The sequence below is a fragment of the Triturus cristatus genome, chromosome 7, assembly GCF_964204655.1.
Source record: "Triturus cristatus chromosome 7, aTriCri1.1, whole genome shotgun sequence".
NCBI lineage: Eukaryota > Metazoa > Chordata > Amphibia > Caudata > Salamandridae > Triturus > Triturus cristatus.
Window position 1 is genome coordinate 549,726,791 of NC_140590.1, and position 16,730 is coordinate 549,743,520.

At 48.8% G+C, this 16,730-nt stretch overlaps 1 protein-coding gene across 2 annotated transcripts in view; it reads right to left on the reverse strand.

Moving 5' to 3' along the window:
• LLGL2 (LLGL scribble cell polarity complex component 2) overlaps positions 1–16,730 on the reverse strand; it is a 682,570-nt gene that overhangs the window by 18,476 nt on the left and 647,364 nt on the right. For both annotated transcript variants that reach the window (XM_085616998.1, XM_085616999.1), the window contains exon 25: positions 10,911–10,972. In XM_085616998.1, the coding sequence (XP_085473124.1) occupies positions 10,911–10,972 (62 nt within the window). The remainder of the gene's footprint in view (positions 1–10,910; positions 10,973–16,730) is intronic.

The window sequence follows — 16,730 nt, forward strand, 5'->3', positions numbered from 1 at the left end:
TATGCTACTTACCAGTATGCATCTGTTCTTGGCATGTAGAGCTGCAGAGTCACACACTGAGGATAAGATCGCCATCTGGTGTTGGGCTCGGATGATTGCAGGTTGTTGTTGTCTTCGGAAGAAGCCTTTGGTCACGAGATAGGTGACTCCTCCCCTGGACAACAGTGCGCATGGGCATCCACTCCATCGTCAGATTGTTTTTCGCCATGATGGGAAAAGATGGAGTGTATAGGAATGAAAGAAAGGATGTCCATGTGCGATGTCTAAGTAAGACAAATGCTGGAACAGATACAGGTCCCGGGGAGGCGGGTGGGCGTGTGTGACTCTGCAGCTCTACATGCCAAGAACAGATGCATACTGGTAAGTAGCATATTCCGTTCGAGGCATATGAGCTGCAGATCACACACTGAGGATAGACTATATAGCAGTGTCTCCCCTTAGCGGTGGTCACCTGTATCCGTTGCAGCAGTTTGAAATAAAGTTTTTAGGACAGCCTGGCCCACTGAGGCCTGTTGTTTGGCTTGCACATCAACACAGTAGTGTTTAGTGAAGGTATGCGTGGTAGACCACGTGGCTGCCTTGCAAATGTCTTCTAAGGGAATGTTACCTAAGAAGGCCATAGAAGCCCCTATTTTGCGCGTGGAGTGCGCCCTAGGGGGAACTGTAAGAGTACGTTTAGCCTTTTGGTAGCATATTTGGATGCACTTAACTATCCACCGGGCTATACCGGATTTGGAGATGGGATTGCCTTTATGTGGTGGTGCGAAAGCAACAAAAAGTTGTTTTGTCTTTCGAAAAGGTTTTGTCCTGTCGATGTAATAAAGCAAGGCTCTTTTAACATCTAAGGTATGTAGGGCCCTTTCAGCTACGGAGTCTGGGTTAGGGAAAAAGACCGGTAGCTCTACTGATTGGTTAAGGTGGAAAGGGGAAATCCCTTTTGGAAGAAATTTAGGATTTGTCCTAAGAACTACTTTGTTACGGTGTAGTTGTAAGAAAGGTTCCTCTAGCGTTAGGGCTTGTATTTCACTTACTCTTCGTAGGGAAGTGATTGCGATAAGGAAGGCTACCTTCCATGTTAGGAACTGTAATTCACATTTGTGCATAGGCTCAAATGGGGGACCCATAAGTCTTGTCAGAACAACATTGAGATTCCACACTGGGGAAGGTGGTAATCTTGGGGGAAGAATTATTTTCAGACCTTCCATAAACGCTTTGATGGCTGGTACCTTAAAGAGGGACAGGTGTTGCCTATTTTGCAAGTAGGCTGCCAAGGCTGCTAGGTGTAGACGTATAGAGGAATACGCTAGATTGCATCTTTGCAATTGTAGAAGATAGCAAATGATGTTTTGGATGGAAGCATCCAATGGATGTATGTCATTATTAGCGCAGTAGATGGCAAATCGTTTCCATTTTGCGGCATAACATGCTCTAGTAGTAGGTCGTCTGGCTTCCTTTATGATATTCATACAGTCTGGAGGGAGGTTGAGGTACCCGAACTCTAAGACTTCAGGAGCCAGATCGCTAGGTTCAGTGTTTGAGGATCTGGGTGTCTGATTTCTCCATGGTTCTGGGTTAATAGATCCGGGGAGAGGTGTAGCTTTTGATGTGGAACTAAAGATAGTTCCAGAAGTGTGGTGAACCACGGTTGACGTGCCCAAGTGGGAGCTACCAGAATTAGTGTTAGCGACTGTTGTTTCAGTTTGCGTACCACAAATGGAACGAGTGGGAGAGGCGGAAAAGCGTATGCAAATCTGCCTGACCAGTTCATCCATAGGGCATTGCCCTTCGACTGTGGGTGTGGAAACCTGGCGGCGAAGGTTGGGCATTTTGTGTTTTCGGGAGTGGCGAACAGGTCTATGTCTGGTTGTCCCCATTTTTGGAAGAATGGGAGTAGAACCTTGGGGTGTAATTCCCATTCGTGGATCTGCTGTGTGTGGCGACTTAGGAGGTCGGCCACTTGGTTGTGGATTCCTGGGAGATGTTCTGCCAACAGGTAGATGTTTTGGGGAATTGCCCATCTCCAGATTTGCTGTGCCAGTTGGGACAGTTGGAGAGAATGTGTCCCTCCTTGCTTCTGTATATAATACATTGTAGTCATGTTGTCTGTGCGTATGAGGACAGTTTTGTTCTTTAGGTGTACCTGAAAGGATTTCAGTGCCAGGAACACTGCTAGGAGTTCCAGGTGATTGATGTGGAGCAGTTTTTGTTGACTGGTCCATCTGCCCTGAGTGGTATGTTGGAGGAGGTGGGCTCCCCACCCCGTGAGAGATGCGTCGGTAGTCAGCACAACTTGTGGAAGAGGCTCTAAGAACGGCCGCCCTTTGGACAGGTTGATGGTGTTCCACCATTTCAGTGAGCGAAGTGAGCGACTGTCCACCAACACCAGATCGGTAAGTTGTCCGTGAGCTTGGTTCCACTGTTATGCTAGACATTCCTGTAAGGGACGCATTTGAAGTCGTGCGTGTGGGACTATGGAGATGCATGACGCCATCATGCCTAGGAGCTGCATGAACACTCTTGCTGGAAGAGATTGATGAGTTTGAAATTGAGAGATGAGATTTTGTATACTGGTTATCCTGGCAGTGCTGGGATAAGCTATGGCTTTGGATGTATCTATGGTTGCTCCTAGATACTGGTGTAAGTGGGAGGGCTGTAGATGGGATTTGGGGTAGTTGATAGTGAATCCCAAGTTGTGGAGGGTTTGAATAGTGCGATGAGTGTGGAGAACGCATTTTTGGTGAGTATTGGCTTTTATGAGCCAATCGTCCAGATAGGGGAAGACATGGATCTGTTGTCTTCTGAGGTGCGCTGCCACGACTGCTAAGCACTTGGTGAACACTCTGGGTGCTGTTGTTACTCCGAATGGGAGAACTGTAAATTGATAGTGTTGCCCATCTACTACAAATCGTAGGTGTTTTCTGTGAGCGGGATGCATAGGGATGTGAAAGTACGCGTCCTTGAGGTCCAATGTGGCGAGGAAGTCTCCCTGTTGTAATAGTGGGAGGACTTGTTGGAGGGTGGTCATATGAAAATGATCTGATTGTATATACTGGTTTAGTAGTCTGAGATCCAGTATGGGCCTTAACGTTTTGTCCTTTTTGGGAATGAGGAAGTATAGGGAATATACTCCTGTTCCCTGATGTTGAAGAGGGACTGGTTCTATCGCATGTTTTTGTAACAGGGATTGAACTTCTTGTTTGAGGAGAGAGAGATGATGTGAGGACATTGGACGTTGTTTGGGCGGTATGTTTGGGGGGGGATTGTATTAGTTCGAGGCAGTAGCCAGACTGGATAATTTGTCTTACCCACCTGTCTGTGGTGATGGAAGTCCAGACAGGTAGGAATTGTTGGAGCCGCCCCCCGACCAGAGTGGAATGGTCTGGGGGGAGTGGTGGCAAGTCACTGTTTAGTGGCTGGGGAGGTGGGGGTGTTGTTGTTGTTGCCCCGCCCTCGACCTTTGTTATTGTTTCCCCTATAACCCCCTCGAAAATATCCTCCGTTAGGGGATGTTTGTCCAGAATTTTTAAAGGTGGACGTGGTCTCAGTTCCCAGATTTTTGGAGGCTCCTCTATGAAAGGAGCGACGAAAGGAACCCCGGGTTTGAGGAGACTGCAGTGCTCCCATAGATTTGGCAGTCTCATTATCTTTCTTCATTTTTTCTAATGCAGTGTCCACTGCAGGGCCAAATAGCTGCTCTTGGTTGAAAGGTTGAGCTAGAATTGTGGTTTGAACCTCCGGTTTAAACCCGGAAATACGAAACCAGGCATGTCGTCTGAGTAAGACGCTGGTATTGACCGCCCTAGAAGCAGTGTCTGCCGCATCTAAGGCGCATTTAATGGAGGCATTAGATATTAATTTGCCTTCTTGAATGAGGTCAGTAGCCTGGGATTTAAAGGGCTCAGGCAGATGTTGCATAAGGTCCTCAAGTTGGTCATAATGCGCCCTATCATACCGGGCTAACAGGGCTTGGGTATTGGCAATACGCCAGTGGTTCGCCACCTGTGCGGCGACTCGTTTGCCTGAGGCCTCTAAAAGCTTAGACTCCTTGTCCGGGGGGAGGCGTTTCTCCAGTTGTCTGTGAGTTAACACGCTTCCTGGCATTTGACACGACCAAGGAGTCTAAAGGGAGCTGAGCTTTAATGTATGCAGGGTCCTGCGGGGCTGGTCTGTATTTTTTTTCGATGCGGGGGTTGAGAACCCTCGCTCTAACAGGGTCTTTAAAGACTTCAGTGGCATGCTTTATAACCCCTTTAATCATGGGCAGTATGTGAACAGCTTTTTGTGACTGCTCAAAAGTATCGAGGAGAAAGTCCTCTTCAAGGGCGTCCGTGTGCATTGCGACGCCATGGAATGTTGCTGCCCTATTTATCAGTTGGCCAAAACCCAAATGGTCATCAGGAGGGGAGGGCTTGGAAGGGTAGGTAGGGGGTCAGGCATGTCAGGTATTGGATAAGACCAGTCATCTACTGGTGCTGTGTCTGGGAACGTAAAAGGGTCGGTTGGATCAAGAGGATCATTGAATAAATCAGGGTCCGCCCCTCCCCCTAAATCATCATTATCATCCTGTGGAGGAGGTGAATGAGAAGGAGATAGTAAAGGTAAAGGAGAAGGAGGAGGAGGAGGGGGGGATGGATTAGGAGGTAACACAGGAGAGGAAGGACGAAGTGGTGAAGTAGCACAGTCCTTCTTCCGTATGGGAGCTGGAGGTGGTGTGATGTCCAGCTTCCGTTTCTTGAATGGGACTGCAGTCACATGTCCGGTTTTGGGATTGATGTGGCCGTTTCGGATCTTTATGAACTTTTTTCGGTGCCGATGGATTTTTTGGTGCCGATGGATTTTTCGGTGCCGACGGAGTTTTTGGCGCCGATGGAGTTTTCGGTGCCGAGGAACTTTTAGGCATCGATGTGGAAGAACGTTTCGGTGCCGGTGGAGACTTCGGTGCCGAGGAACATTTTGGTGCCGAAGGAGATTTCGGTCTTGAAGCCTGTTTCGGTGCCGACAGTGGAGTTTTCGGTTCCGAAGGTATGATAGGCACAATAACATGAGGTTTGCTCGAGCCCGAGCCACCTACAGGCTTAGATGTCTTCGGAGCCGGGCCCGAGGGCCGGGCTTCTGAAGAGGATTTTCGGTCGCGACTGGGCACAGCTGGCGGAGTCTTGACCAGTGTCTTTTTGGATGGGGCAGGGGCAGGGGGGTTGGTACTCACACGCTGCCCTGGAGTGATGAGGTCATCGGAATCGTCGGCCTCGGACACGATCTCGAGATCTTCGGTGTCCTCTTCAGGAACATCCTCAGCAAAGATGTCCTCCGGTTCTGGAGCTGGTTTGGCCATGATGTGGCGTCGAGCTCTTCGGTCCCGGAGGGTCTTCTTGGAACGGAAAGCGGCACAAGCTGGACAGTTCGATTCGTTGTGTTCCGGCGACAGGCAGAGGTTGCAAACCTCGTGGTGGTCACTGTGGGGGAACTTCGCTCCACACTGGGGGCATTTTTTAAAGGGTGTCCTGTCCATCAGCCGCTTCCGGAACCGGTCCGAGTTGATTTCGACGTCAATGGAATGAAGATTGAGAAGTTATTTAGATTGCTGGAAGTTTTCTGCTGGAGCGGAAAAAAGTTCATCCGAACCCAATGGCGGAAAAAAACAATCTGACGATGGAGTGGATGCCCATGCGCACTGTTGTCCAGGGGAGGAGTCACCTATCTCGTGACCAAAGGCTTCTTCCGAAGACAACAACAACCTGCAATCATCCGAGCCCAACACCAGATGGCGATCTTATCCTCAGTGTGTGATCTGCAGCTCATATGCCTCGAACCCGGAGTTCGGGTGTGGCTCCCGGCGCTGCAGCCTTTGGGACCAAGACCACTGGGCTGGCCCAAGGACTGCTTGAGGACTCAATTACCCCAAGGGCAAACATCTTGGAGACCTCCTCCTTGATGCAGGCCCTTACCCTGTCAGTCACCCTGTAGGCCTTGTGCCTCACAGGTGTACTATCCCCAGTGTCCACATCATGGACGCACCAATCAGTGACACCGGGAACCAGGGAAAACAGGTCAGAAAATTTTCCCAGCAGCTGGCGACAATCATTCTGTTGCTCAGGGGTCAGGGTGGAAGAGAGGCTGACACCATCCACTGACCCATCTTGCTCCTTGACTGACAGGAGGTCAGGAAGAGGCTCGGTCTCCTCCTCCATCCCAGCATCTGTCGCTAAGAGCATGCCCACTTGGGACCTCTCCAAGTGGGGCTTGAGGCGGTTGACATGCAGGACCCTTAAGGGGTTCCTAGGAGACTTCAGGTCCACCAAATAGGTAACCGGACTCATGCGCTCCACCACCTCAAAGGGACCGGTCCACTTATCCTGGAGCGCACAGGGCTCCACGGGGGCCAAGACCCATACCTTCTGTCCAGGCTGAAGCTCTACCAGAGTGGCCTTCTGGTCGTACCACCGCTTCATGTCCTCCTGGCTGGCTTCCAGGTTTGCCTCAGCAAGTTCCCTGAAACGCCTAGTCTGGTTTCTGAAGGCCAGCATGTAGCTATATACACTCTGGGGAGGTTTCCTGGGAGATTGCTCCCTGCCTTCCTTGACCAGACTTAGAGGTCCTCTCACTGGGTGTCCGTACAGAAGCTCAAAGGGACTGAACCCTAAAGACTTCTGTGGCACCTCTCTGTAAGCAAAGAGAAGGCATGGTAAGAGGACGTCCCACTTACGCCTCATGGGTCCTTCCAGGCCCATTATCATGCCTTTGAGGGTTCGGTTGAATCTCTCAACCAACCCGTTTCCTTGGGGGTGGTAAGGTGTGGTGAACTTGTAGGTTACACCACACTCTTGCCAAAGGGATTTCATATATTTAGATATGAAATTGGTACCTCGGTCAGACACCACCTCTAGAGGGAATCCCACTCGGGAGAAAATTCCCATCAGCGCACGTCCCACCACGGGGGCCGTCACTGTCCTCAGAGGGATGGCTTCCGGGTACCGGGTGGCATGGTCCACCAGGACCAGGATGAACCTATTGCCCATCGCTGTCCTGGGGTCCAGTGGCCCTACAATGTCAATCCCCACTCGCTGGAATGGGGTACCGACCACAGGGAATGGTTGGAGTGGAGCCTTCTGCTTCCTTCCACTCTTCCCACTTGCCTGGCAAGTTTGGCATGTTCTGCAGTGAGTATCTGAACTACTGCGCATTTGGGGCCAAAAGAAGTGGGTGACAAGCCTTTCAAAGGTCTTGTCCTGCCCCAAATGTCCTGCTAAGGGTACATCGTGAGCCAGCCCCAGTAGGAAGGCTCTGAAGCGCTGGGGTACCACCAGCACACGGGCTGACCCAGGCTCAGCAACCTTAGGCTCAGAATACAGGAGGTCGTTCTCCCAGTAAATGAAATGTGTTCCGGACTGATCACCGTTGGCCTGGTCTGCAGCCTGCTGCCGCATACCCACAAGAGAAGGGCATTCTTTCTGCTCCCTGCAGAACTCTTCCCTGGAGGGTCCTCCTTCCTGCTGCCAATGGGTCAGCTCAGGCAGGTCCCCTAGTTCAGCTATCTGTTCCCCTGTAGGTTCCAGGGCATCCCCCTCAAGGTCTGCTCCCTCCTGGATCGTGGGAACTTCAGGGGCCGGTTTCCCGCGCCCCCTGCTCCTTCTCTTTAAGGCCAGTCCCTGGGCCTCCCTCTCAGGCTCCAGGACCTCTTGAGCACCTCTACTGGCTGCCATGGACCGTGTGGTGACACACGCCCAATCCGGCATACCCAACATCTCCAGGTGAGCACTCATCTCCACCTTGGGCAGTGACTCTCGGTGTTGTCGGCGGCAACAACCGGATAGAATGCTCCTGGGACAACCTGCTCCTGAGACACCAGGTGGCGCTTGACAGCCGTCACACTGGCTCTTGTGTCTCTGAGAGCTTCAACCCTATGGCCATTTATGGTCACCCACTGCCTGTATTTTTTAGTGTTCTCAGGCAGCTGGGTTTGGGGGACCACTTCACAGTCTCCTAATGAGACAAGGGACATCTGTGTGGGACCCCACCCACCTTGGACACCCATCTCCTCCCCCAGGGCTACACTAGTCACCTGCCGGGATGGAGCACCAGTGGGTGCTGGTTTACCAAACAATGGACACTTCACATCAGAGGCAAAATGCCCCATGTTACCACACTTGTAACATCTAATGGGCCCCTTCTGAACAGGTGTACCTGTCGGGGCCCCGGTCGGTTTCTGTGGTGGGGGAGGCTGAGAACCTTTCCCTTGGGGATTACTTTGAGGCCTCTTCTGGAACTCCCTCTGTTTACCCTTGTCCCCCCCACTCTTCTGATGGGGACCCTGCCCACCTTTGGCGGAATCTCCCACTTGACCCTTGTGGACCCTGGTAGTGACCCAGCTGTCCGCCTCCTCAGCAAGCTTCCTAGGGTTAGTCAGCCTACTATCAATCAGGTGCTGGCGTAGCTCAGGAAAACAATTACTAGACAAGTGCTCCCATGCCATTAAATCAAGAAGCCCTTGAAAATCATTATCTTTGCTACCCTTCGCCCAACCATCCAGTGCTCTGCAAAAAAAAAGTCACATATTCAACATACGTACTGTTTGGAATCTTGGTGCAACCCCCGAGCATTTGCCTATACAACTCCGGGGTCAACCCATACCTAGACATCAAAGCAGCCTTCATATGGGGATAGGAAGTATAATCATCTGAAGGCAAATCGAGCAGTGTATCCCACCCCTCACTAAGGAACCGTCCCCACAATCCCGCTCCCCAATATTTCTCAGGGACCCGGTGGGAAGACATGGCTACCTCATAGGCCTTAAACCACTGCCCTATGTCATAATTTAAAAAAAAATCCTTTACTACATCCTTGGGTATGTACACCCTTGACTCCGCCTGCACTGACGGTGTGCTGCCACCAGGGGGAGCCTTTTCTAGACTCTGGGCTTTCAGCTCCATCTCCCTCAAAACCTTTTCATGTTCATATTGTAGTTTCTTTTCTTCCAGGGCTAACTTTCTACTCTGCATTTCCAATTCTAACTGCCCACTTAACTTGAGCTTGGCCAGCTCCAATTCATGCATCCTACACTCTTTTCTATCTGCCAGCTCCTCTGGAGATAGACTGTGGCTAGAAACACTGCTACCAGCCCTTGGAGATCTTTTTAAAGCACAAGTTGAAGCAAAGTCTTTAGTAGTCTTTCTCCTCTCCTTCAGCAGCAAGGCAACCACTGCAGGCCAATCCCCCAGGTCAGGGACAGTACTCCTCCTACAGCTTTCCCAGTTCCTTCTCCTCTGGCAGAGATTCTTCTTGTTTCAGCAATATCTAATTTCTTGGGAGCAGGGTCCCAATACTTATACCCCTAATTCCTTTGTTCCTCTGGGGTTGAGGGGCCTTTGCCCAGTCCAAACCAGTTCTTGAGCACTCTGTTGACATGACTCTGCCTTTCTATTCAGGGTGCAGGGCAGAGACATCAGCCGCTCCGCAGGAGGTGGAGCCAGCATTGTGGTTAGCAGAGCACAACCCTATTCAGAGCCCAGGTGTACTCCTCCCACCCATCTGACTGCCAATCTTCCTATTCACCACCAGGCTACCTAGCCCTGTCCCTCTGGGTTTCCCCAGCCCTGTCACTCACACAACCAGACAGGCAGATACACATCATAGCAGAGGCGGGCTGAAATGGTCAGGCAAGCAAATGCCAACTTTCTAAAAGTGGTATTTGCAAACACAGATTATTAAAATAAACTTTACTAAAAGATGTATTTTATTATTCTGAGTTCAGGCATACTAAACTCGAATTTCTACCATGTTCCCTGGGTCCGTTAGGATCATAGAATGTAACAATTCTAACAGCCCATTCTGGCCTATGGAGAACAGGTAGCCTTACAATAGTGAAAAACGAAAATGGCTGTAATTCACTATTAGGACATGCCACACACATCAGGGCTTGTCCTACCTTATGCTTACAATGCACCCTGCCCTTGGGCCTACCATAGGGGTGACTGATATGAAGTTAAGGGAAGGTTTAGGGACTGGCAAGTGTGTGCACTTACCCAGTCAGCATGACAGTACCAGACTGCACGCAGGTTCTGCAATGGCAGACCTTAGATACATTTGACCAGGCCGTTCTGTGGGTGGCACTACCAGTGCTGCAAGCCCACAAGCAGCATTTGTATTTACAAGCCCTGGGCACTCCTGGTGCACTTTACTGGGGTCTGACAGTAAACCAAATAAGCCAATCATGGAATCCAACCAACATATACATTTTAAATAGGGAGCACTTGCACTGTGGCACTGGTTGGCAGTGGCACAGTGCTCTGAGCAGCTAACACCAGCAAAACACATGAGGCACAGCGACAAAAAGTGGAGGGAAGACTCACGCCAAGGTGCCAGGTCTAACATATATATATATATATGCACACACACATTTTTTACATATTACAATACAGCACGGTTGCTTGACAGCTGAAACATGTCGTGAGTTGCTGATATGATTGGTGAATACACACTTGAGTGAGCATCTATTTTAAAATGTGTGTATTATATAGAATATATAGTGTGCACCAAGACTAATTCAGTGATTTTGGGGACTCATGGAAACAGATTAATAGGCTTGTCATTTTTTCTTTAAAATTATTATTTTGAAAACAGTTTTTAAAGAGTGAAATAGCTCACCAAACAAACTCTCCCTTCAGCCTGCACACAAAAAGGAAGGTGTATTGGCTATACGCCTGACTCAGCTCCCCCTCCATGAAAAAAGGATGTGCCTATGAGACACCTCATTATTCTTCCTCACCCTCCTATGGCCTCACCCATAGCAAATTCCCATTATGTGTAGATGCGTACCGATCTCCGCCCCTCCTATTCCACTCTCCACATTTAGCCTCAGTTCTCTGCTACAAAAGAGCCTACGTTCACCATCCCCTACCCCCTTCTTTACCTACCAGCTCCATTACTGAGTCGACTCCCTGCTAAGATCCTTCTGGAGTTTCGTTCTCCAAAGCTCCTACAAAAGAAAAAGGAAGTTCTGTCATAGAACGGTAATTGCCATCTCAATAAAGCAGCACGTTAAACAGTGATGAAATAAGAAAAAAAATCAATCACAGAGCATAAAAAAAAAATCACAGAACAAAAACATCTACTGCAGAAAAACACTATCACAAATAAAAAAGGCTTTGACTATCCACCACAAGTACTGTACCCTGTGATATCCAAACACTGAACACTACAAGGGAGGCACAACTTTAAGAGTGATGGTTCCACATGCTCACAGTCTTACAGAACCTCCCTCACTAGAGTGTCTTTTTTCCACCTTTGCGGTAATATATGAAGGTCCGGAAAGAGTTTAGAGGCCAGATGGTGAAGGTTGTGGGTTACAGGTCTGGAGAAAAGTTAGGGTTGAGAGTACAGGAGTTGTAGCAGTTATTTTCTCTTCAATTTCAGGCCTTCTACCCTAAATGCAGGAAAATTCCCAACCACACATTTTAGCTGGTGAGGCTGTAATAAGGAGTAACTCGGGTTGCTGATTTACATATGATGTTGTCTAGGACGGTAATCGGATGAGCAGTAGAAGCAGACTATACACAGCTCCATTTGTTTTTTTTTTTTTTTTTTTAAACCTTTATTTAGCACTGTGTACAAGACAAATACGGGCCTACAACCATCCGGCCGGCCTCGACACTTCTGACGCTTGATAGCAAAGTATATGTCCACTCGGTGGCACGGCAGCACATAAAAGCATACGACCTAAGTTACAATAAATCCACGTGCACCGAGTGGCAGGAGACAGCAAGGTTAATTTTAAAAATTTTTATGTAAGGAGATACAGAAACTAGAACGGATCAGTGTACAGAACAGACGATCATATGATAAATGGGTAACAGCCAACAGGAGAGTCAACTAACAGTGAACACATCTAAAATGGAGGCACGAAACTATAATACCAGGATATAGATACGCAGCGAGGTGTGCCTCCCAGCCGCTACCCTCCTAACAGCAGTCCCCCCCACTGACCTTAGAAAAAGACGTAAGAAAAGGACGGAAAAAGGAAAAAGAAGGCCCATAGAAATAAAAAAAAAAAAAAATGTGCCGAAGAAGACCCCCCACCCTACACGCATGCCGAGGCTATGGCCTACCCCCCCCTAGCTACGTGTCTGTCGCCCCATAGGAACCCGAAATGTAGAATTAAGAAAAGAAGAAAGGAAAAAGAACCATAGAAAAGGAAGAGTGCACTACCCTATTACTCCCAGGAAAAGGAGAGCGGGGAGGAGCCCACCCCACTGCCGAACTCCCGGACTCCCGCGCCGCCCATACCTCCTGCGCCATGTACAGCACAGTATCAAAAGACCCACGTAAACCCGGTGGTCTCGAATCAATACCCCCCAGCACTTCAGTACGTCACAAGTCTGCCCCCCGGCAGAAGAAGGAAACAGGGGGCGAAATCACAGCGACATGTAGCAAAAAACAGGTCATTAAAAACTACTCAGCCAATATAGCAAAACGTGTATCAGTCCAGGTCTCCGTCCGCCGATCCAACCAAAGCGACAACGAGCCTGCCATCACCCCTGTCCGGACCGGCAGATGTAGTTCAGGCCCGTCCATTGCTGCGAGTCACCTTCAGCCAGGACAAAGAGACAAGATGGCCGCTCTCGAGGAAAGGGGACAATAAAGCCGTATCGTACCTCAGGGTCCCAAACGCAGCAGTAACATGCCACAGAAGCTCCAGCGATAGGTGCCTTCAGGGTAACATCTGGCAAGGGAAGTGAAAGGCTAGGTCTCAACAGGTAGTTCGTAGGCAGAGTCACAGCGTTCAAAATGGAGGGTGTCCCTGCAACTGTATCCGTGTCGATGGGTTGACGCGTTACATTGTAGCCAGGAGGACTCCGCGCCCCCGCCCCTCCGCTCTGCAACATTGTTTCACCTCCAGGAGAAAACATGGGCGGCGGGGGATCCTCCAGCCGGGAACGTCCCGTTGCGAACAGTGCCTCATCGATTCTCCGGGTCAGCGCCCAGCAAGTACTCCGCATCGCCACTTTTAACGCCACGAGGGCGGCCAATACATCCCCACAGGTCGGGTCTCTCTGTACCATGCATCGGTCCGCCCTATCCCGCTGCTCCTCCGATGCGGCAATCAGCTCCGGGGCACATGGGCGCGCAGACCCTGCGAGTCCAGGGTCAGCCAGCGTCTCAGCAAGAAGAACAGGCGCCATCGTCATCTCCACTGCAGGCACTTAGTAGCGGGACAAAAATGACCATGTATACCGGAGATCCGAGGATGTAGACACCGGAAAAACTTCGTGCTCCACTCGGGAACTGCACAGGGCGAGAGCGCCCCTCGGGTGCCGTGAGGACCGGCCGTTCGCCGCAGGAAGACACTTCAAAATGGAGTCCGCTCGCTGTTCTTCAGGGTGGCTGAGGAAGCTAGTATTAGGGGGCTCCAACGTCGTCCACACCACTGCCAGCGCGGGGGGGAGTCCGACCCGGACGTAAGGGTCCGACTCCAGTCGCACGGCCAGCGTTGTCACCCCCGCGACCACCCGCAGTAATCCAGCTCAGCACCCCGTCCACATCCCTCGGCGTCCAGCGGCGGCCATACACGCAGGGACCAGGGGGAGCGCCGGAGGTCGAAGCAAACACCGAGTCTGCTACCAAACCCGCCGACAAAGGTGTCAGGAGAACGCCAGTCACTTCAGTGCCGGTAATCCGCGGCGGTAGAGCGGCGCAGGTCAGGAGAATTGATCAGGATTATCAAAGGAAGCCGGACGGTCCACGGAGCCGGGAGCTCAAGCGTCCGTCCCGTCGGCCATCTTGGCTCCTCCCCCCACAGCTCCATTTGTAATGAGTCATAGCCATAGCATCAAAAGTACTGTGGCTTAGAGAATTCAAAACGACATTGAGATCCTATTTTGGGACATGTTTTGTGATTGAGAGCCACCTGCAGGTGTTTCTGTCTAAGTTCCTCAAGACAATACAACTGTGGACAGAAGAAAAACTCGAGGGCTGCCAGATATCCCATACACAAATCTACATTGATGCTCAAATTTGACAAAGAGGAGACAAACAAAAGGATCAACTCAATTGCTCATATCAGCAGATTGATTTTGCTTTTCAGGGCAATCTAACAGAAGTATATTTTGTTTTTGTTACTCTTTACTAGTAGAAACAAAGAAAATAAGTTACTTACCTGTAACTTCGGTTATCCAGTATTGTTATCTTTCACAGATTCACATACCTGAATCATTATCCGTCGTCGAGATGAGACCCCCATCTTGACAGCGAATGATTTAGGCACGTGAATCTATGAAAGATACCCCAATACTGGATAAAAGTTACTTACTTTCAGTGACTTTCTTTCTGGTGGATATTCTAAGTAGCCGCAGATTCCTCACCTTGTGAATATTCCCCAGGCATCAGACAGGATCTGGAAACTTTCAAGAAGTAGTCCTGCGTGCCGGTTGGTGGCATAGTGTGGCTTCCCACAAACATTGCTTCACTTTGGAAGTAATTAACTGAGCTGCATATAAGCTCCACATATGCACAATTACATCAGTTGCCTTCTCAGGCAGTCCACGCCCTCAGATGCAGAGCCCATCGGCCGACTGGCATGACCAGTGTGCAGATCTCTAAACTGGGACCTTTTTACATGGAAAAAGGGACCAGAATGGTGAGGCAGGTTGGTTGGTGAGGAATCTATGGTTAGGGTATCCACAAACAAGGAGCATTATCAAAGATCAGTAACTTCTTTTTATGATGGATACTTCTAACTGCAGATTCATCACCTTGTGAGCAGATACTATAGTAGTACGCCCCCAGGGGTGGGTCTGTAAACTAACTTGGATAAACAAAATCCTGTAGCACCAAGTAGGTGTATTGCCCTTCTTGAAAGACCTGACTGTTGAGGCAGTACTTCTTCATGAAGGTATGTATTGATGCCCACGTAGCTGCCTGACAAATGTCCACAACAGGTCCTCCATGTGGAAGCGCTGTGATAGCAGTCTTAGCTGTGGTGAAATGAGCCCATAAGCCTTCTGGGGGGCTACTTATTTGCCAGAGTGCAGCAGATCTTTATGCAAGGAACAATCCATCGGGATTTGGTATGTTTTTGCACTGCTATGCCTTTCTGTGCTGACCAGATGTTCTTTAGTGTGATCTATATAAAAACTTAGTGCTCTGCTGGGATTAAAAAATGAGTTTCTCTTCCTACTTAGAGGGATGAGGTGGAGCAAAGAATGCCAGACATGACATTGAGCGACCACTTTAGGTAGAAAGGAAGCTGGGGTTCTCAACACCAACATATTCAGAACAAATACTGTATAAGGTGGGTTGAAAGAATGAACCTGTATCTCACTCACCTGCCTACCCAATGTTATGACAATGAGAAAAACAGTTTACAATGCCAACAGTCAATTTACAACTGACCAGCAGCTCAAAAGGGATGTACATCAAAGTGAGAACTAAATTCAAATACCAATGTGGCATCACAAAGCGCTGTGGTGGAAATAAATGTTGCAAACCTTTAAAAAAATCTCATCACAACAGGTGATTCAAATAAACACGACTGATCCGACAACCACAAAAAAGCAGAAAGAGTAGACAAATAGCCCTTAACTGTGCCCAAAGCAAGTCATTACTGGGCCAGAGACAAAACAAACAACAGGACTTCAGACAATTTGGCTTGTAGGGGATCAATTTGTTGGGTGCCGCACCATCCCACAATTTTGTCAAAAAAAACGACGGATTTTGTAGATAGAGGCCTGGCTGCCAGAATGACATTAATGACCTCAAGAGGAAGGTCGAAAGATGCCAACTGCTGCCACTCAATCTCCTGGTATGGAGATTCAAAATGTGCAGTCACGGTTGCAGGACTCTGCTCTGCTGCTGCGACAGAAGATCATCCTGAAGTAACAACTTGATTGGAGTACAGGTGCTCATGAACAGGAGTTCCAGGTACCATACTCTCCTGGACCAATCCAGTGCTACTAAGATGATTTGAATGCCACAAAACAAAAAGCTGTAGGGCCCTTGGAAATGAGCGAGGTTACACCCCTAGTATACCATAAAATACAAGAATATACCTCATGTGATGATCAATGATAATATTACTCAGTAATGACCATGACAATCAATCAAATGATGAAAAAAAGTAGTTTTTCATTTACTTCATCAACTTAAACATATCATAGCAGCATACTGTTGATATCATAACAGTAGCATATTATTGATATGCACATGATTCAATTATGAAGTTAACACAGTGTGAGCAGTGACTATGAAAGTAAAAAAAAAACCATGCATCGTACTGTTAACGGTCACCAATAATTTGTGAACACCACAAATGTAAAAATATGAGAAAAAAATACTGGATTTTAAAATACAGTTCCAGATTTACAATATATCAAGTATGGTAAATGTCTGAGGGACGTTTCTCAAAACCATACTCTATTTATAGCATAGGAATGAGGCAGTGGCCTGTGGCACAGTTGTTTTGGAAAACACAATTGTTTAATGAATTTGTTTTAAAGGAGGCTCTATCTGAGATTTCTTCAAGCATAGTATCCCAGGTAGAAGGAATCAATGTGTTTTGACCGCAATACTTGGAGCACTTAAGTGCTAGTTTCAAGGATGAATACAGCACGCAATTCCTTAATAGTATCTGCAGAATGAAGAGAAGACTGATATGGTATGGGGCCACCTGGCCCCATACCATATCAGTCGTCTCTTCATTTTGCAGATACTATTAAGGCATTGCATGCTGTATTCCTGCT